The sequence below is a fragment of the Antechinus flavipes genome, chromosome 1, assembly GCF_016432865.1.
Source record: "Antechinus flavipes isolate AdamAnt ecotype Samford, QLD, Australia chromosome 1, AdamAnt_v2, whole genome shotgun sequence".
Classification (NCBI taxonomy): Eukaryota; Metazoa; Chordata; class Mammalia; order Dasyuromorphia; family Dasyuridae; genus Antechinus; species Antechinus flavipes.
This window is the reverse complement of record NC_067398.1, coordinates 262,321,368-262,343,922: the sequence shown is the minus strand read 5'-3', so window position 1 is coordinate 262,343,922 and position 22,555 is coordinate 262,321,368. Positions and strand designations below refer to the sequence as shown.

The following is a 22,555-nucleotide window of genomic DNA, read 5'->3' as shown; positions in this document are numbered from 1 at the left end:
TGAATTGGCAGAAATTAGATCATGGTCAAAAATAAATATAAAAAAGATATTACAAATTTTAAAATAGGTGACTACAGAGACCCTTTGAAGCAGAGATTACTGAATTTATAATTTGTAAATTATGGTTTTTGGAAATTGAAGAAGGACTAAAGTATTAAAGATACCTTAGAAGTTCATCATCTTATATATACATACATTGTATTTAACATATACTTCAACATATTTAACATGTATTGGTCTACCTGCCTTCTGGGGGAGCAGATGGGGGGAAGGAGGGGAAAACTTAGAGCAGAAGATTTTGCAAGAGTCAATGCTGAAAAATTACCCATCAATATATCTTGTAAATAAAAAGCTATAATAAAAAAAAAGTTCATCATCTTGTTGGGGTTCAAAGGAAACCCCATACAGACCTGTGTCTTAGGATATCTCAAAAGAATTTGTAGGCTCAGACCTACTGGTCAAGAAGCAAAGTTTATTATAATTGTAACACCAATTGAAGCCAGCTAAGTTCCAAGAAAATTTAACAAAGAGCCAAAAGCTAGAAGATTATTTTATAGGAAAAAGAAACAAAGATCAGTTTCAAGTCACCGTTATGCTAATTTTATGGCTTAGAGGTACAATTGAGGAGTGGTAAGGGTTGAGTTGTACCCCTTACTGAATTCTGTGACTTCTTGAAGAGTATTGAATAAAGATGGAACATCTCCCATCATTGAGAGGTGGAGCACTTCCCACCATTGAATTCTATGATTTACTGACCACTAGATTGTTCTCTGACAGCCAGCATTGTTTGTGACATTCCTAACTTCTTTACACTCTTTTTTTTTTTAAATTTTAATTTTAATTTTTTTTTAATTTTTATTTAATAATTACTTTATATTGACAGAATCCATGCCAGGGTAATTTTTTTTTTTTTTACAACATTATCCTTTGCACTCATTTCTGTTCCAATTTTTTTCCCTTCCCTCCCTCCACCCCCTCCCCTAGATGGCAAGCAGTCCTTTATATGTTGGATATGTTGCAGTATATCCTAGATACAATATATGTTTGCAGAACCGAACAGTTCTCTTGTTGCATAGGGAGAATTGGATTCAGAAGGTATAAATAACCCAGGAAGAAAAACAAAAATGCAGATAGTTCACATTCGTTTCCCCGTGTTCTTTCTTTGGGTGTAGCTGCTTTGGGTGTTGATAAACGGACAAAAAGTTTATCAGTTGAAACTCAGTTAGGTCTCTTTGTCAAAGAAATCCACTTCCATCAAAATATGTCCTCATACAATATCGTTGTCGAAGTGTATAATGATCTCTGGTTCTGCTCATTTCACTTAGCATCAGTTCATGTAAGTCTCGCCAGTCCTCTCTGTATTCATCCTGCTGGTCATTTCTTACAGAACAATAATATTCCATAACATTCATATACCACAATTTACCCAGCCATTCTCCAATTGATGGGCATCCATTCATTTTCCAGTTTCTAGCCACTACAAATAGGGCTGCTACGAACATTTTGGCACATACAGGTCCCTTTCCCTTCTTTAGTATTTCTTTGGGATATAAGCCCAATAGAAACACTGCTGGATCAAAGGGTATGCATTCTTTACACTCTTAAAAACCATTCAATGCCCCATTATACCTTTAAAAAAGGGCAGCTAGTTGATGTAGCAACCATTGGGCTTGAAATCAGGAAGATTCATCTTCATGAGTTTGAACTGGCCTCAAACACTTAGTAGTGGTCTTGGGCAAGTCACTTTACCCCGTTTGTCTCCATTTGCTCTTCTATAAAATGACCTGGAGGAGGAAATGGCAAACCATTACAGTATTTTTGCCAAGAAAACCTTAAATGGAGTCATGGAGAGTCAGGAAGCAAAATTATATTTTTAACAATTATGGAAGAGACTTTTACAGACTCAAAAATTATTGAGACTTCCAAAGAGCTTTTATTTATACGAGCTATATCTTTTGATATGTTAGCATATTGGGAATGAAAATTGATAAATCTTTTTATGTAACTTTTTATTTTTTCAAATACATGGAAAGATAACTTTCAACATGAATTTTTGCAAAACCTTGTGTTCCAAATTTTTCTTTCTCTGTTCCCTACCCCCCTCCATCCCCTAAACAGTAAGCAATCCAATATAGGTTAAGCATGTATACTTCTTTTAAACATACTTCCATGTTTGTCATGCTGCAAAAGAAAAATCAGATCAAAAGAAAAAAAAATTAGAGAAAAAAACAAGCACATAACAAAAACAAAAGGTGAAAATAAGATGCTTTGACGGACATTCAGTCTTCATAATTTTTTCTGGGTGTGAATGTAATCACCTCATTGTTGAAAAGAGCAAAGTCCATCAGAGTTGATCATCACATAGGCTTGTTGTTGCTGTGTGCACTGTTCTTTTAGTCCTACTTCATTTAATTATCAGTTTGATGAGATTCGTATCCCCTCTATTTCCATTGGTAATGAAGTTAGTGGCAATAAGAGAGTTGTTAAAATCCTCTTTTGGTCAGCCACAGATTTAAAGTGAAAGAATTCACTTATCCCGAATTATTAATGACAGAAATTGATGAGGTTCGGTGCAAGGCAGGGAGTTGTGGGAACCCCTTTCTGGTCAGTAAGGTTCTTCATAAATGAATTTATGAACCCGAAAAATTGAACTGGCAAAAGAAGTTTATTATTAAAGATCTAGCAGAGAAATCCTCTACCAAAGAAATCTTCTATCAGAGAAGGTTTCTAGCAGAGAAATCCTGACAGAGAGGTTTTGAATAAGATCTTCTCTCTCAAGTAGGTGAGAAAGATAAAGAGGGAGTAAGGCTGAAAGAGACTGTCTTTCAGCAGAGAGTCCTTCACAGGTAGCTATGCCAAGGGCGGTCCCTTGGTCTGGCATGATTCCTGCTTTGAGGTCCTCTGCTGCAAAGGATTGAGCCCCAGCTGCCCCCTTTTATAATTGAAACCTTAGCTAAGAAGCTAGGGGCAGCTCTTGATGGGGATTGGGAACAGTTTGAGCTGGAATCATAATAGAGAATCTTGGAATTGAATGAGTATCTCTGGGCTAATCTCCAACTCAATAGCATTAGATAGAAATCTCCAGCTTGGGCTAAGTATGAGTGATCCAGGACTCAACCAGTTCCACCTAGATAACAGAATGAAACCACTTTATCTTGATTCCCTGGGGCAGTTTTCTCAGGAGAAAGCTTAGCATTCCCCCCAAAGTCAGGAGAAAGAGTTTCAGGGCTCCCCTTGTCAAAATGAAAGTTTATTGTTGGATAGAAACCAGTTTGCTAAGAGACTGACTTCTATAGTGGCAAAGTCCTATTAGGGAAATGGATTCTTGCAATGAGAAGAGAATGCCTTCTCAGCAGGCAGACAGTTCTAACATACTGCTTGGGCCTCTCTGCAAGGAGGGAGTCCAGAAACTGTCCTTTCAAAGGAGTCTTGAGAGGGCAGGACTCAGGTTTCCAGGTTTAGATGCTTATCAATATCTGGCCCAGATCTTCTATTGGAATTAACAACACTTCAAAGGGATGCTTTTTGACCAGGATTTCTAACTGAAGCAAAGGCTCTGGCATCCTGGAAAGATAACTTATTGGGGGGGGGGGAGGGGTATATGCCTTCCCCAGGAGGGGCTGAGACTCCAAAAGGGATCATGGATCAAAAGGAAATATAGTTTCAGAGTGATAATCTTAAAGGGAACACAGTTTCAAAAGGGAACAGTTTCCCCTCCCACTTCAAGTTCATGTAAGTCTTTTCAGCTTTTCTGAAATCAGCTTATTCATTTCTTTAAAACAATGATATTCCAATATGTTCATGTATCATAACTTATTCAGCTATTCCTCAATTAGTGGGCATCTATTTACTACAAACAGATTTGCACATATAGGTCCTTTTCCCTCTTTTATGCTCTCTTTGGGATAACAAATTCAGTAGAGACACTGCTGGATCAAAGGGTATGCACAGTTTGATAGCCCTTTGGGCATAGTTCCAAATTGCTCTCCAGAATGGTTGAGATTATTTCACAACTCCAGCAATGCATTAGTGTCCCAATTTTCCCATGTTCCCTCCAACATTTATCATTATCTTTTCCTGTCATCTTAGCCAATCTAAGAGGTGTGAAGTGGTACCGTAGAGTTGTCTTAATTTGCTTTGTTCTAATCAATAGTGATTTAGAGCATTTTTTCAGATGACTAGAAATGGCTTTCTTTGTCTGGAAATTGTTCATATCCTTTGACCATTTATCAGTTGTATACTCATAAATTTGAGTCAATTCTCTATGTGTTTTATAAATGAGGCCTTTATCAGAAACACTGGGTGTAAAAAAATTTTTTCCCCAGCTTTCTGCTTCCCTTCTAATCTTGGCTGCATTGGTTTTATTTATACAATCCCTTTTTAATTTAATGTAATCAAAATTATCAATTTTACATTTCATGATGTTTTCTATTTCTTCTTTGGCCATAAATTCCTCTTTTCTCCACAGATCTGAGAGGTAGACTATCATTCGTTCTCCTAATTTGTTTATGGTATCACCTTTTATGTCTAAATTATGAAGCCATTTCAACCTTGTCTTGATATACGGTGTTATATATCATATAGGTCAGTGCTTAGTTTTTGTCATGTTATTTTCCAGTATTCCCAGCACTTTTAGTCAAATATGAGTTCTTATCCCGGAACTTGGGTTTATCAAACAGGAGATTGCTTATAGTCATTGACAGTTGTGTCTTGTGAACCCATTCTATTCCACTGATCCATCATTCTGTTTCTTAGCTGGTACCAAATGATTTTGATGATTAACACTTTATAATATAGGAAAACTGATAAATCTTTAAATGAATAAATATTTATTCATTCAAAAGTAACAAATCCATTGTACTTAACATATTTTAGGAAAAATAATCATGTTCAAAAAAATGAGTGGCATAAGAGAAGAATGCATTGTTTTATAAATTTTTGCAAATTTCTTTAATGTCTGGCTTAATAGATATATTCTAATATCTGCTTCTGCATTCAATCTTTTAAGAAATGTTGTTTTGCTTAAAGTCTGTGAAGGAAATCCAACCTCACACAGATATAAAGTTGGAAAAGAGGGATTATTTTAATAAGCAAATATTATCTTGGTATTATTGTGAAAATTGTTTAGATTTTGTAGACTGAAAATGTCTCAAGAAAGTGCAGAGATCCTTGAACCACACTCTTCTGTGCTCACTGATTCCCCTCAAATGTACTTGTTATCATTTCTTATAGAACAACAATATTTCATTACATTCATATACCATAACTTATTCCATTTCCCAATTTATGAGCATCTACTCAGTTTCCAGTTCCTTGCCACGCTAAAACATTTTTGCACATGTGACTCCTTTTCCCTTTTTTATGAAGGAATACATACTCTTTGGGATACAGACTCAGTAGAGACACTATTGCATCTAAGAGTATGTATAGTTTGACAGCCCTTTGACAGAATGGTTGGATCATTTCACAATTCCACCAACAATGCATTAGTGTCCCAGTAAAAGATAATGATAAATGAAGGAGGGATATGGAAAAACTGGAAACTCTCTCACCTTTTTAATGTTTATTCATTTATTGATATCGATATATATATATATATATATAGCTAATGTTTTCATTGAAATTTTTATATCAGTATTCATTAGGGATATTGGTATTGGTTTCTTTCTTTATTTCAACTCTTCCTAGTTTAGGTATCAAGACTATATATATTGGTATCATTGAAAACATTTGGCAGCATTCTTTCCTTTGCTAGTTTTGCAAACATTTTGTAATATCATTGGCATTAATTGTTTGAATATCTGATATATTGTGGATCCATCTGGTCCTGGTTCTTTTTTCTTTAAGATTTCATTTATGGCTTGTTTGATGTCTTTCTGAGATTAGGTTATTTAAGTTCCCTATTTCTTAAACCATTAATCTAGGTATTTGTATATTTGTCATTTTTATTTGTCCATTTTATTGTCATATAACTGGGCAAAATAGTTTTTAATAATTTTTATTGTTTATTCATTGTGAATTCTTATTCAGTTTTGATACCGGTCATTTCATTTTCCTCTTAATTTTTGGTTAAATTGATTAATTTTTAATAATTCAATGGTTTTCTTGCTTTCAGTTTTGTTAATATCTCCTTAGAGTTTTAGAATGACTATTTTAGTATTTAATTGAGGTTTTAAAACTTTTTGGTTTTTTAGGGTTTCTTTTAGTTGCTTATTCAATTCATTAATCTATTCTTTCTTTCTTTTATTGCTGAAAGAGTTTTTAGACATCCTTTCTACTAAATACTGCTTTGGCAGCATCCTCAAAACTTTGGTATAATTTCTCATTATTATCATTATCTTTAATGAAATTATCTATTGTTTCTATGATTTTTTCTATAACCCAATCATTATTTAGCGATAAGTTTTTTAGTTGCAGTTAATTTTTAATCCTTTCTTCAATAGTCTTTTATTAAATGTAATTTTTATTATATTGTGGTCAGTAAAGGATGTGCTTAATATTTCTTTTCTGCATTTGTGATGTGTTTATGCTCCATACAGTTATTCTCAAAACTTTTTGATCTTGGGACTCCTTTACATTGTTAAAAAATTTCAAGGATCTCTCCCTAAAGAGCTTTTGATTTTATGAATTATTCTACCAATATTGCCCCATATTATAAATAAAGAGTGATTAGTATTACTATGAAAATAATTTTGGCTTCACAGGCCCCCTAAAAGGGTCTCAGGGCTGCACCAAGAAGACAGATTTTTTAAAAATGCCATGCTCAGATGCAAAATATTTATGCTTTCTATTCCTATCCAGTAATCAGAGATCTATCATATTCAGCTTTACTAAGATTCTACTTGGGTCCTCAATTTCTTTGTGGTTATTTTTTTTGCTAGATTTGAACTTCAAAAGAATGATTTTACTACCATTTGACTTCTGAGTCAGAATTAGTAGATAGGTCATGCTTCATAAATCATCATATCTAATATAAAGTCAAGGGGAAAAAAAGTTCCTTTTTAAAGTCTAGTCTTTGATGACTTGAATATAGCTTATAATTCTATTTTCAACTTTCTGAATTCGTGGCAAGGTTGTCTCCTTGACAAATTTGCGGCATGTTAGAATTATAGCTTGAGTGTACATTCTCTCCATTAACAAAAATACCTTTATGGTATATTATCTACAAGCATAAAATTAAAGAGAAGGCCTGGTGAATTCAAATTCAAATTCAAATTCAAATCATTATTCTTTACCTTCTCAATTACCTGAGTTATTTAGGCAAAAAAGACTTAAGCCCAAATCACCTGAGTTACTCTGTCAGAATAGTCCGGTGATAGACCTTCTAAGTCAGAGCAGAAAATGGGGCTTTTTTTCCTTGTGAAGTTATTTGGATAATTGTCTATTATCTGCTTCAATTAGAATATAAGGACATAATAATCTAACATAACTAGATAGTTTAGTAGGTTAAAAGGGGAGGAAAAGCACATTTAAAAGAATTCTTAAATAATGAATCATATTCAAACTCCATGTGCTAGTTTAACATTAATTTATTTTGCATATGGTTAAATTGAAGCATTAAATGCATAAATGAGTTGATCAAAGTCCCAGAGAATATTTACATGACAGCCAAGTTCAGAACTCCAAGTTTAATTATTAGTTCATACTATTCATCAAGAATGAATATTGAAATCCAACTTTCATCATTGAATGCACAGAATTTTGGATTCTGATCAGGAACCAGTCTCCACTTCAACCTTTTTTCTTACTTGATAAGCAAGATGCTGTAAGAAAAACCTAGAAAAACTTACATGAAGTGATGCAAAGTGAGTACAAAGTAACAGCAATATTTTGACATCAGCTGTGAGACCATTCTGAAGCATTTACAATGAAAAATGGAATCCTTCCCTAGGCAAAGAACTTAATATAGATTGAAGCATTAGTCACTCGTTTTCCCTTTGGCCAATTTAACTTTTTAAGGAGTTTTTTTTTTTTTCCTTCAGTGAATTTTTGTGCCTTTTCCCCATTTGTTCAATTCTGCTTTTCAAAGCATTCTCCTCATTAGCTTTTTGTAACTCTTTTTATCATTTGGCCTATCTGTTTTTTAAAGTGTTATTTTCTTTAGTGTTTTTTCTTGTCTCCTTTACCAAGCTGTTGATTCTTTTTCATGATTTTCTTGCATTACTCTTAATTTCTTTTTCCAGTTTTTCTTCTACCTCTCATACTTGATTTTCAGAATCCTTTTTGAACTCTTCTATGGCCTGGCACCAATTTGTATTTTTATTTGGAGGCTTTAGATGTTGGATCGTTGACTTTGCTGTCTTCTCCTAAGTGTGTGTCTTGATCTTCTTTGTCACCATAGTAATGTTTTGTGGTTAGAAATTTTTTTCTGTTTGCTCATTTTTCAAATTTTTTTTTTTTTTGTCTTTTAATTCTTTGTTGAGGTGGGACTTTTCTTCTAGGACAGAGAGTACATTTTCCCAAAATTTCGGATGTTTTATGCAGCTGTTTTTAGAGATTCTTCTGGAGACCTATAAGTTTTGGGTTCTTCCAAGGTGGTATGATCTAAGGAGAGATACATTTATTATTCTCCTGCTTGTGCTCTACTCTGTGAGTGACCACAAGCACTCTTTTTCTGCTCTGGAATTGTGATAAGGGTCTCTGCTGTACTGTTTTCTGCAAGCTCTGATATGCTAGTGCTTCTCCTCTCTCTGGAATTGCCATTTAGGACCACAGCCCAGATCTGAGTATGATCAAAGCAACAGAGTTCTGCCTCCAGTACTAGCAAAGAGACCCCCTCCAGTTTCCTTTTGATCAGTTGTTCAACCCCCTTACTTTCTGTGGGCTTAGAGCTATGGAAGCAGCTGCTATTGCTGATGATGATTCAGTCAAAACGAGAGTATATTTTAGACCCTGGAAACAGTCTGGGGAAAAACACGAAGGTGGAAGATGGTATGTCCTGCACAAATAGTAGTTAAGTGGATCAAACATAGAATATGTAAAGGAGAGTAATGTATAAATGGGAAAAGGTAAGCATGAACCAGATTATTATGAATGCCTTTAAATGACAAAAAGAAAGAATTTATATTTTGTCTTACAGAGAAGAAGGAGCCATTGGAACTTTTGGGCAGGGGGTTGACATGATGATGAGTCCATTTTAAAAATATTCCTGGCAGCTTTATGGAGAAGAATATAGAGAATAGAGAGATGGGTGGCAGTGAGATCAATTAGGAAATCATTTGCAGTTGTTCATATGAGAGATGACAAACTACCAAACTAGTGTGCTATGTAAGTTAAAAGGATCTGTATTTGAAAGATGGGGAGGTAGAATTGACAAAACCTGGGAATTGGTTGGTTATTTGAGGGAACAAGAAAGAGAGGATACCCAAAATTGTAAAACTGGGTATCTTAAAAGGATAGAAAAGCCCTCAAAAAATTAGGAAGCTTAGAGGATGGATAGATTTGGGGGGAAAGATAGTGAATGGATATTTTGATTTGGGGAATGAGAATATTCAATAAGGCAGTTGATGCTTAGAAGAGAAACTAAGGCTGGCTGCATAGAGACATCTGTGTAGAGACTATTAAACTTATGAGAGCTCTCATCATAAACTCAACATATCCAAAATTAAACTCAATTCGTTCTCCCCAAACTTCTCCCTTTCCAAACTTCCTAATATTATCAAGGGGATCACCACCTTCCTAGTCACTTAGCTTCCCAATCTAGAAGATATCCTGAGCTCCTCAATGTCAATCACTCTTCCCCAGCCTCTACGTGTAATCTGTTCTCAAGGCTTGTTGATTTCATCTTTGCAACATTCTCTCCTGATAAATACCAACATCTTGGTGGAGGCTCTCATCACTTCATTCCTGGACTACTGCAACAGACTGCTGGTGTTCTGCCTGCCACTAATTCATCCCTATTTCCATGCACATTTCATTCACCTCCCAAAGTGATTTCCTTAAAGTTCAGATGCACTCCTCTACTTAGTAAACTCCAGTGGCTCCCTGTTATCTCCATGATAAAATATAAAATCCTCTGTTTGATGGAATCCCCTCCATAGTCATTATTGTTTACACTAGTGGTGTCAAATTCAAATAGAAACTAAATCATATATAGGGATCTTTGTGGGGACATATTGACTTAGAAAACCACATATTAACATTATGTTCAATTATCTTATTTATTTTTAAAAATATTTTCTAATTAACATTTTGACCAGGTTTGTGAGTGCAGCTTGATACCTCTTTGTAGCACAATAATTATCCACTACATTTGTAGTCATTTCCCAATCATTGAGCAATAGGATAATGTTTTAAAAGTTTTTTTTTTAAGGATAGGGAACGTTTATAAGTAGCAAGTAAAGAATTCATCAATAGTGAAAGATTGAAAATTAGAAGTGGGGAATAGGTTTGGAGGCAAGCTATTGGAGTAGATAAATTAGAAACTATAGAGACTGAATTTAGTGAGAAGGGCTTCCTAATTATCAGAGAATGGAGTAAAAGAAGGAAAGAAAGAATTATGTCAAGCATTTTTGAGGTGTAGAAAAGAATAAGAAGCTCACCCAAAATGGTCTTTTCCCCCTGAGTAAATAGAGTATGAGGCAGGGCGTTCTGCTGAGAGGAAGGGAGGTCAAGCAACATAATACACTTAAAAAGAAAACGTTCAGAACAGTATCTTTTGAGACTGAGCTAATCACTAGGGAAGAATAAATATATTGCCTTGCTATGGAAAGATGCCAATTGAAATTAAATAAACAGACTTGTAGTTGATTCATCGAGCATGGTCTTGTGATTTTTGCCAACACTTTGCAGTAGGAATGTTGAAAGGAAGTAAGAATGGAAGAGTTAGATGGTAGGATAACATAGAGTTGAGTGAGGTCTGATTAGACATAAGCAGAGATAGAACAAGGAGGCAGTATTTTTATTCTTTGTAACAAGGGAAAAGTTGCAGTCATTAAAGGTGCTGCACAATACCTGAAATAAACCAACTATTCATTTTGGGACCTAGTGATTATCTTAAGATGCACACACACTCTAAAGTACTAGTTTTCTTACTTGTCTTTCCAAGTATATTATAGACAATACATGTTCAAGGCCAAATTCTTCTGAATGATGATAGATTTAATTTAGGAAGCTGTACAGTTTTCCAAGACTTAATATAATCAGAAAAATGACACCTCAAAGAGGTCAATTCCCATTTATTGGGAACCCCCCCTTATATTTGTTCTGCATGTTCTCTGTGACAAGGGAAAAAATACATGTATGTCATGCATGTATATCGTGTGAACATATATGTATATCATGCATATATTTTCTTTGTTTTGCCTCATATTAATAATAATATCATTTCAAAGTTATTCTTGTAAAACTTGACTCTGCCTTCTAGAATGTCATATTCTAAGCATTCTGTTTCTTTACTGTGATGACTACTAAATCTTTTGTGCTCTTTACTGTGACTCTGTAGTACTTGAATTCTTTCTTTATGGCTGCTTGCAGAATTTTTCTAAGAACTCTAGATCTTGAATATAATATTCCTGTGAATTTTCATTTGGGATTTCTTTCAGGAAGTAAGCAATAGATTCTTTTAATTTTTCCTTTTTTCCTTTTTTCCTTTTATTTTTTCTTCAACTAAAAAAAATCAAGCTTGTTTTATTTTTAATTCTAAATTATCTCTTCCATTCATTAAGAAAGCATAAACATGCATAATCATATGAAATAAATTTCTAAATTAGCCATGCCCCAAAAAAGAAAGAAAAGAAAAGAAGAAAATATGTACTTTGAATGCATGAATTCTCTATCTGGAAGTGAGTAGCATATTTCATCATGTGTTCTTTGGAATTGTAATTGGTCATTATGTTGATCAGAGTTACTAAGTCTTCTAAAGCAGATTATCTTTACAATATTGCTATCATTATATAAATTGTTCTATTGGTTCTACTCACTTGATCTTGTATCATTTCATATAAATATTCCCAGATTTTTCTTAAAGAAAGCCCAGTAGTATTCCATCACATTTATATAGCATAACTTCTTCAGCTACATCAATATAGTTCCCAGTTCTCTCCCTTTAAAAAAGGACTATTATAATATTTTCCCTCTTTCTTTGTTCTCTTTGGAATATAGAACTAGTAGTGGAATTGTTGGGTCAAAGAATAAGCATAATTCAATAGCTTTTTGTTATTCTCTAGTTTTAAGCTATCTGGGTAGTTTTCTCAGTGTTTTTTAAAATATGTTGTTTAGACTTTTTTGTTGCTGTTCACTGCTTTGGGGTAATGCAGTGAGTCTTAAATGCTTGTTTTGATTTATTTTTCAAGTCAATCATTTTTCTTGTGAGACATTTCATATTTTCTTCTATTTTTTTCAGCCTTTTGTACTTTGTTTTATTATTTCTAGATATCTTATGTAATCATTCATTACCTTTTATTTGGCCAGTTCTAATTTTCAAAGAGTTATTTTCTTCAGTAATTTTTGTACTTCTTTCACCAAACTGTTAATTTTCTTTTCAGATCTCCCAAATGATATATATGATCCAGGGAATCTGAGTCTCTTGGTCTGAACTCTGCAAGGGACCCAGGTTTGGATCTGTTGGCCCGTCCATGGCTGAATGTCATTAGACTGCTGTTTGATTCAATCACTGTTAGCTGCACTGGGAGTGCTAACTGTGATGTTCTTCTTTTCTAGAATATGATGGTTCTCAGGGAGGTTGCCTGGAGGCAGCCTTAGTTTCAGTTCAGAGTAATAATCACCTCAAATGCAGCCAGCTGATAAAAGTTCAAATCTTTTATTGTCTCTTCCAAAATAGCCCAGTTAGCTTTCTTTGGTTCAGACAGTTCTTGTTGCTAGCTTCAGCCTCCAGCTCTCTCTGAATCTTGGTTCTGCTCTACTGCAGATTAGCTTCTCAATCTCCTTAACTCTCTTCTCACTCTGTCAACCTTCCTAACTGAACTGACTCCACTCACTCAGCTCCTTTTTATGCTCTTTTAGAGGTATAAACTCAAAGGCTGACTCCTCCTCCAAGAGTGGGATTATGGGAGGTATAAATTTGGATATCTCCGACTTGTGAACTCCAACGCGTGAGCCAATGTACACAATGTACACTCTCTTAAATGTGTGACCTCTAATGTGTGAATTCCAAAAGGTGTAAACCCAAGCACATAAGCACTGTTTCTATCAATTCCATTGAGTTACACTAGGATTCTAACAGCTAATTTGCTTTGGACTCAGAGCCACCACAAGTATGTTTCTCAAACTTATTCCTTGCTCAGTATAATTCACTATGCTCCTCTTCTCTCTATAATTGTGTCCTGGAACTAATGAGCAACAAAGCTGGCAGATGGCATCTTGCACCTAGTACTATTTCAGAGACCCCCTAGGATTTCTTTTTGCCCGGGTTCTTCCTGCTGTCATGCTTTTTCTGGGCCTTTTGCTCATCCCTGTGTGCTAGAATACTTTCTCCTCCACTGCTATTTTGCTTGCTCCTGGCCAGTCCCTTTTGCCATTGTCTACAGATCTCTGTTTCCCTAAGCTATCCTAGCTGAAAAAAATTACTCACTGTAACTTTTTCTTGACTTTCCCAATCAGAATTTAGTTTGGTGCATTCTAGGTGATTGTGGATCTAGGTTAGCTAGGCAAAATGCTTTGTCTCACTCTACCATCTTAACTCTGCCTCTCCATTGAAAGCTTATTTTTTTTGCACCTTTCAATCTATTTGTGACTATAAAAATGTCATCTGCTAATGAATATATATATATAATATTTGTGAAAGCCTGCCTGTTCCCTTCCTATTAATTTCAAAGATACAATTAATACCTGTTTAGGTAATTCTCATGAAGATTTTGTAGAAATGAGAAAGTAGAGCTGTTGGTGATAGTTTTTGGCATCCTTATATTCGTATGGCCTTTTAAAAATGGAATGAAGTCCCTGATTTTTCCAAATATTTTGTATCCTTTCCTCTTTTGAATGTCTTGAGAATTAGCATCATAGCAATCTCAAGATTTTGTCACCTCCAATGTTGGACTTCTCTCTGTAGACTTGACCTATTTTAGATGATCTTTCCATCTTTATTTTCCTTTCATTTCTGTTCATCATGTAGTATATTCAGATTGACATTAGGTTTATTGCCATTGATGAAGAAAAATGTGTTTTTAGAAAATTTGACTTTCCCACTTTTTTTTTTTTGTGGGGGGTGGATCTGTTTGTGATCCTCTGGTTTTCATCTTTATGAGTTCTGAGGTTGGTTTTATTGAATTGATTCTTTTGCCAAACTTTCTGAAAATTAACTTTTCCATTTGCTACTAATCCTTATTTTGTGAAGTATTACCGATTGCAATCTTTTTGCCATCATTATCCATAAGATTCTACAAAAGAGTATATGTTCTATGTTCTGTGGCTTACACGTCTATCTGCTTAGCAGATAGATCATATGTTTATTAGCTAAAGAGATTTCAAGGCAGACTGATTTGATTTTTCTTTTTTTGTTGGCTGATTTACGTGAGTTAAATTTCCTTAGCAAATGGTGATCATCTTTGAAAACATTTGCTGCAAAAAATGTCTGTGTGAATATTGCCACAAATACAACATATGCCATTTATACCAATACTAATGGGATTTTATAAATATGAAAGATAATTTTGATATATTTTTCATAGTAAGCAATATGCAAATTAATGTGTTAAAACTGAGCAAAGGCTCTTTTTTTTTTTTTAAAGGTAAGTTTTCATTGATGTGTTGGTAGTTTTTGTGTCACCATGGTTTTCCCTAATATCTCTCCTCCTTCCAGACAACTGTCTCATATAACAAATATTTTTTTAACAAATGAAAAAAAGCTGAAAAATCATTGAAAAAGTCTGAAAATATGTGCACGATATACTTATGGACCTCTTACCTCTGTAAAAGGGGATAAAAATGAGTGGGAGTGATTTCTCATATCTCTTATTTTGAACCATATTTATTTAAACTTAATAAGTTTGCTACATTCACCTTTTTTTTTTTTTTTGGTGAGTTTGTTTACATTGTTATAGTAATTGTATATTGTAGTGTTCTATTGGTTCTGCTTAATTTTGTATCACTTCATTCTGATTTTTCTATATTTTTCAGTATGCACATTTTTTTTTTTGAGTAAAAAGCTAAACCCATTAAATGACACCCATATTAATTTTTTTTTGATATTGTCTTGTATTCTCATTCAAAACTATATGGCTTTATTTAACCACATGTTCTTAGTGTGATTAAATATACTAGCATCTGAGAGGTTTTTGCTTCTCTCAAACTTTGTGATAGTTTTAGTAACTTGTAGAATGAAAATCTTTTTATTTTTGTTTATAACAAAGGGAACAAGAAGTACTCTGCATGGAAAATGAAGCTTGTACGAATTCATGCCAATGCTCTGGCATATTCCATGACTACACTAGGGACTGTGATGATGAATACAGTATTTAATTTTTACTACATGCAGCTTTTTTTGAAGCGATACAAGATTTCAGAAGCTGCCTTTCACCAATCTCAGGTAAGAGGGTTCTTCCCTGGTCCTTTGCTTTTGGATAAGATGCTTCTCTTTTATAACAATGTAATAATTAATGGGATGTGAGTGTGAACTATTCCCTGAAAGTCTGTTGGAGTTATATATACAATATGCAATGTGGAAAGCAGTTTGGAATGCTTTAGTTGTGAAATCTTCAAGTTATCAAATGTTAATTCCATAAATACTCATTTAATGCAATCTTTTAAAAAACTAATTAATCACTTGTTTAGGATGAATAAAGATGTGAGCTAAGTGAGTAGTACTGTTCATTATACTTCAAGCAGGAGGTTGAAACTGGTTGGCATAAATAAAGAAACATTTGCAAACGATAACAATCTATCTGTTTACCAATAAGTCATCTAACAATTTCATCCCATTACTAATATATAAAATCATAAATAAGAAAAAAAAGGCATGCCACCAATAAAAACATTTCTTACAAAGCCTTTGTACTAGAACTAAAAGTTTCATTCCTCTAATGATCATAAAACCAGGGCAGTGAGATGTCACAGTAAATAGAGCCATTGTCCTGGAATCAGGAGGAACCTAAGTTCAGATCCAGTTTTTAGACACTAGCTGTATGACCTTGGACAACTCACTTAACTCTGATATCTCCCTCTCCTCCACAATTATAAGACCAAGGACTCATAACTTGGATTCTGAAAACTTGTTTAAAAATTTTTTTATAATATTTCACTATTATTGGTTTCCATTACAACCTTGTATGTGTTTTTTTTTTTTTTTTGATGTATTTAAAAACATTCCACCAAACTTCCATGAGTTCGTGGTACAAAAGAAAACCCCTGACTTAGAGCCTTGTTTAATCTTATTTGGTATAAGATTTTTTTAAAAGCTTAATTATATGATTTCCTTGTATGTAGTATATTAGAAACAACTAGAAGGCATTTGTTTTAGAGATTTGTTTCAGGAGACAGGCAGCAAGGGAGATGGCAAAAAAAAAAAAAAAAAACCAAACCAAAATAAACAAAACTACCCAGAACTATGGTATTACTCTACATAATAATATATGTCTATAATAGTGATGTTTAATGATCAAGAAAACGTTGAATTATGTTCAATATATATTGTTTAAAGGCAGCTTTGTGTAATGAATAAAGAGCTGGACTTTAAATTAAATCAGAGTTCCAGCCCCAACTTTAGGAAATTCTGGGTCTGTGATCCTTAAGTCACTTAAATTCTTAATGACATAGGCAAAAGTGAATAGCACTTGTTCTTTGTAATAATTGAGGGTTTCTTTACTGAAAATTCCCTGTGCCAATGAGAAGTTACAACCAAAAATATTTGTTATTAAGCAGAAGGGAAATACAAAGTGAATTTTTGTCAAAAATGAACAATTTTAATACCTAGTAGAATATCACATAATATTCTCTGATAAAGCTAGATGATTAAGGTGTTAAGACATGTGTGTGTGTGTGTATGTGCGTGTGTGTGCGTGTGCATGCAAAAAAAACAAATATTGACATCTGATTTCCTTTTATAGGGCTATTTATAGATATTTATAAATTATGTTGAAACTAATAGACATTGGACATTAGTCAGAAAATGGATAAATTATAAAAGAAAAGACTTATAAGATTTAGAATGGCCGAAACTATCACAAAGTTTTGCATTCATTTTTGATAATACCATCTTGATTCCTTTATAGGAAGTAAAGATTGATATCTTAATTTTCCTGGTAGAGTTATATAATTACAAACCAGGTTGTTAATGCCTTAGTTGCATCAATATGGATCTCAAAGGGATATTACAGTATTAACATGCATGCCCCCTGCTGGTTCTGGAAAAAACTTCATAATCATAGAAACAGAAGCTTGCTAGAAAACAGCTTTTATACCTTACTAACAAATGCACAAGACAACTGAGACTTCTTGAATTCTTCAGTGACACAGCCATCCATTCCACGATAGCTCTTCTATCTGCTGTGTCAATAGGAACACAGTCCAAACAATAAATACTTGATTACATTAAAAAAAAAAAAGTTTGGGGCTGTTTTTATTTTTTTCTGCATTAATTAAAAAATCCTGAATCTTTTTTTTTTCCTTAGGTAATTTTTATGATCTGGAATGCTCTTAATGACCCTCTTTTTGGATATCTTCAAGACAACGCCAAGGCATCTTATTGTTCAGGACGTCAGATTGCTATCTTGTATGGTGCTCCTTTCTATGCCTTGGCGTTCCTGCTTCCTTGGTTCCCTTGGAAACACTACCATGAAGGTGACTGGCTTAATGGGCTTCACCTTGTGGTATCCTTGTGTGCTTTTGACGGCATGTTGACATTTGTACAGCTAGCCCAATGTGCCCTGTTTGCAGAGATCTCCACTCGGCACGAGAGCCGGCTTCAGCTTGTTAAATATAACCAAGTGGCGTCACTAGTGGGATCTACCAGTATACTTTTCTGTGGCCTTATCTCTGATAACATGGAGAATTTACCCCATTTCCAGGCTTTTTCCATTGTCATTGCTGTTCTTGCTACTGCCTGCCTTTTCTATACTGGTATTTACAGTATGAGTCACTATGAACTTAAAGGAAGCCCTGGAGAAACCAGTATCTCAGAAAGCCAGCCGGAACTCTCCTGGGCCTCAGTCATCTCGCTGACCAAACAGATATTGACCCAGAAAAACTTTCTGCTTTTCTTGGCAATGAATTTCTTTCAAGTCTTCCATTTAACTGTCTTCAGTAACTTCATGATGATCTTTGCAGATAACCTCATCCCCAAAGATGCTTTTTCTTCTTCTATGAGGAGCATCATGTATGGGGCAGGGTTTATTTGTCCACAGGTATGTAATAGTGTTTTTAATCTTTCCTACAGGGATGAAACGAGAATTAACTCTTTGCTGGCTTTAAAATCAGCAATGCCCCAAACTAGCCAATGTCAAGAGACCAGAGAAAGGAAGAAATAAAAAAATTGCAAGTAAATATCTGATCATTGTCATTTGCTTTACAAACTAACTGGGGTTTTTAAAATAAGAATTTTAATTGATACTGGCATACTGAGGACATATATAAACATACACAGAGACCCATACATAAATAGAAACATCATTCATTGCTTCACACATTCATATATATATATACACATACATATGCTCCATAGTTACCCTACTCCCATGTTAGGGGCAGGTCTGTAGAGAAGCAAAACTCTTGGTGACATCATGGAGAATCAGAGAATCTTCAGGGAGCTCATTATATTTTGTTGTAGGTGGACTTCTCTGAAATAAAGAACTACTTTACCAGGTCATTTTATATGTCAAGGAATCAGTAATATTTCTCACTTCCTTTAGTGTTACATTCTTGCCTTTCCCTGTATCGGGACTTCTTACAACCTCTTTTCACCTGAGAAATTTTTATGCAGCCCTAGTTATATAGATATATAAAATAGGGATTTAAATCAAACATTTAATGATAATAAATCATAAATTTTGCAACCCCCACATTCAGTTACATGATCCCATATAGAGTCATGACCCATAGTTTAAGAAGCTTTGCTCTATACAACCAATCTCCTTTGTTCCCAAAAATTTCTGTGTGAGATAGTCTTTGGAAAACCCAAGTGACAAGAGGTAGGCAGATCTGAAGCTTATTTGAGACTCCACTCTCATAGAACTTATTGTCTTGACTCATAGATATAGACATAGAAAGAATCAGAGAAAGAAGTCATCCAGTTTAGCCCCTTCTTTTTACAAATGAGTTGATTGGTTTAGAGAAGGTTATGCAAGTGTGGTAGTAGAGTTAGAATTCAAACCCAGGCTTCCTTACTCCAAATCAAGGGCACTTTCCATTGTTTCATATTGTTTTGAAGACAATAGGAGCTAAACACATATCTATAATATGCAGTGTTTCAAAATAAATAAGTACAAAACAAAGTACGACGTGAGGTACAAGGAGAATAATTATTACCAAAATGATCAAGAAGGGTTTTCTTGAAATATGTATACCAGATTGCTGTCTTGGAGAGGAGATAGGATCTTAACAAAAATGAATGTCAAAAGCTATCTTTACATGTAATTGGAAAAATAAAATGAGGAAAAAAAAAGGTTTCCTTGAAAAGATGCAATTTAAGTTGGGCTTTAAAGGACTGATAGACATACAGCCAAGAAGGGGAAAGGAATACATTGCAAGATTGGGAATGACCCAAACAAAAGCAAGAAGGGAGGAAGTTGGTAGGCATGTTTGGGGACAGATCATGATCTAGCTTGGCTGAAGCTTTGAGTGAATAAAGAGGAGTGTTATAAGGCCATAAAAGCATTCTGGCAACAGATTATAACAGAATTATTTGTAAGTCAAAGGAGTCTAAATTTCACTAGGTAGGCCCTAAGGAGTCACTGAAGATTTTGGAACATAACTGTAACATGATGGGTCAAGGAAGACTGATCTGTTGGCTGGTGTGAGAGATGTGTTGGGGATGAAGGAATGGACTCAAATAGAGCAGAGGCAGAAAAACCTTTTATGTAGTTATCTTTGTTTCAAGGAGCTTCTCAGCTCTCTACAGATATATAACATTTAAACCTAAATAAACATAAAATTATTGGAGGAGAGGAGAACACTTAGAAGTAGGGAAATAGAAATAGGGAACTAGAAAAGATTTCCATTGGGAGATATCAACTTAGTTGAGCCTTAAAGGAAGTTAAGGATCCTAAAAGGCAGAGGTGAAGATATGTATCCTAGGTATCCTGGACAACTTAATATTAGCTTAACACTATTGAAACAAATCATGATTTTAATTAAACAGATTTAATCTTGCTTATCCAGTTATTTATAAGAATACATTTGGTTTGCCATAATTATTTTTAGTTATTAGCCATCATATTACTAAAGAAATTATTAGACTTAATTATATTAATTTGAGAAAAGATTATGTTTTATAGATTGATTATATACAATCATAGATTTGTAAAAACATTAGAAAGAAAGGGAAAATCATAATAAAGAAAGGAAGTAGGCAAGGGAAGATGGGAAAAGATTGGGAAAACTCAATGAGAACAAAATAAAATAGGATTATAAGATCATGGATTTAAATCTCTAAGGAACTTTAGCTTTTAGATTTTTTTAAAACTCCTTGAGCTTTGAGTGATTCATCTGGCAGTCTGATCAAAGTGCCTGCCAGATATCATGGAGACAAAATCTAGTTAAAATTTAATGAATCTTTATAGCATATTAAGGGTAATAAAACACATTCACAATGATAGAAGGGTCTAAGTGAAGACCAGAAGGATGAAAAACTTATTGCATTAGTTGAAGCAGGTTAAAAATAAATACCTATACTCTAGTAATAATATTGGGGATAGATAAGAGGGAATAAATGTAAAAGGTAGAATAAAAGAAAAATTAGCAAAGCTTAGTAACTAATTAAATAAAAGAGAAAAAGGGGAGGGAAAAATTAACAATAACATTAGGCTTTTGAATGTGATAGTCTAGTAATCTTGATTTAATGTTTGATGTATGACTTCCTTGAATTTTCCCTGAAGTTTTGGCAGGCCCATGGAGGTAACATTTCCTCATTGTGGGTCTTGATTGCTTCACTTGGGCATTTAAGATTCTTCAAGTGTATCTTTAGTTAAAAGAAGTTTTGTCCAAGGGATCTTGGTCCAATTTTCAGGCTAAAAAGAACCCAGAATATTCCCAATGGTGGTTAAAATAACAGTAGAGATGACTGATTTATAATAACCACATCTTAATTTTTCAAAGGGAGCTAGGAAAAAAACCCTGCACTAATAAAACTTCCAATGTATATAAGCTGAATCTTAGTGCCTAGAGAACCAAATGTAAGTTTGCTTTGACACAAATAACATATATAACATGAATGTTATTCCTGTTTCTTAATCTTAATGTCAGAATAAGGTTTTCTATGAGAATAAAACCATGTAAAATCTCATCTGTCAAGAACTCTCAAGATTTTCCTGTAACTGAGAATTTATCCCCTTTAACTATGAAAAACCTTATTTTAGCAATTTTGGAAGCAAATATGTTTAAGACATATAATGGACTTCCCTACTTAATTAAATTAAACATTATTTAACTTATTAATGTCTCAATTCTCTCATCTGTAAAATGAGAGGACTGACCTAGATTATCTCAAAGAACCTTTCATTTTTTCATACAAATTTAAAATCTAATCTATATCTCTTAACATAATCTAATCTTCTGTTGATGACTCAAAGTCATCATTAGGAATATTACTCCTAATATGGTCTATTGAAGTGTGAGTACAGTTTGAGTTACAGTTTACAAGTGGACCCAGCATACAAGTGGATCTAGATTACTGTGCTTTTCAAGTTTACATGCTTTTTTAAAAGCATCTTTTTTTGTCATTTAGCTGCTAGCTGTCATTTTTCAGATCTTTTAGGGCACCTGATTGGAGCAATTCCTTGCTGTGTCTAATGTCCTCTGAGCTTGAAGGTAATCAAGCTTGTTAAAATTGCATATAAAATAAGAATAAATAGGTTCTAAGTAAAGAATTGTCCTATGAGTTGTGCATAAGTTTTAGTATTTGTATAAAATAACATTGTTTCTTTAAGGCCCTTTTCACAAAAAGTAATTAATGATGGAAAGTGTAGAAAAAGAGTCTTTGTACAAAAGAGGAAATGTACATTAATTGACAGAATATAAACTGTTATCACTTTTGTGAGATGAACATTTTGATAACTAATATGATTAGAAAAAAAAAACTTTGCTTTAACACAAATTAATAAAACAGTATGTTTTGTGTATTTGTATGAATTAGCAATTTTCATATGAAATTTGGACAGTTTTGAAGAGGAAATAATCTGCAGTATAGATTTGTGAACTCTTATCTCTTAGTAACTATGTGGGGATGATTCCTCACTTGTATGGGAACGATTTAATGTTATGAACAGTGTACTTAACACACATGCTAAAGCTTCAATACTTTGTTCACAGGGCAATTCCTTTATTTGAAGCTCCTTCAATTTCCTTTCATGCTTTGAGGGTCTAAATTTTCAGAGAGAGAGCTCATCATCACCCCAAAGTTACACTCAAACTCTCTTATGGTCCTAGAAATGACCCAGTTGAGGGGAAA

General features: G+C 33.9%; 1 protein-coding gene across 2 annotated transcripts in view; it reads left to right on the top strand.

The window, feature by feature from the left end:
* Positions 1-22,555, top strand: part of LOC127564459 (transmembrane protein 180-like) — a 62,495-nt gene that overhangs the window by 10,772 nt on the left and 29,168 nt on the right. For both annotated transcript variants that reach the window (XM_052001006.1, XM_052000997.1), the window contains exons 2-3: positions 15,309-15,484; positions 17,565-18,296. In XM_052001006.1, the coding sequence (XP_051856966.1) occupies positions 15,335-15,484; positions 17,565-18,296 (882 nt within the window). In that variant the 5' untranslated portion in view covers positions 15,309-15,334. The remainder of the gene's footprint in view (positions 1-15,308; positions 15,485-17,564; positions 18,297-22,555) is intronic.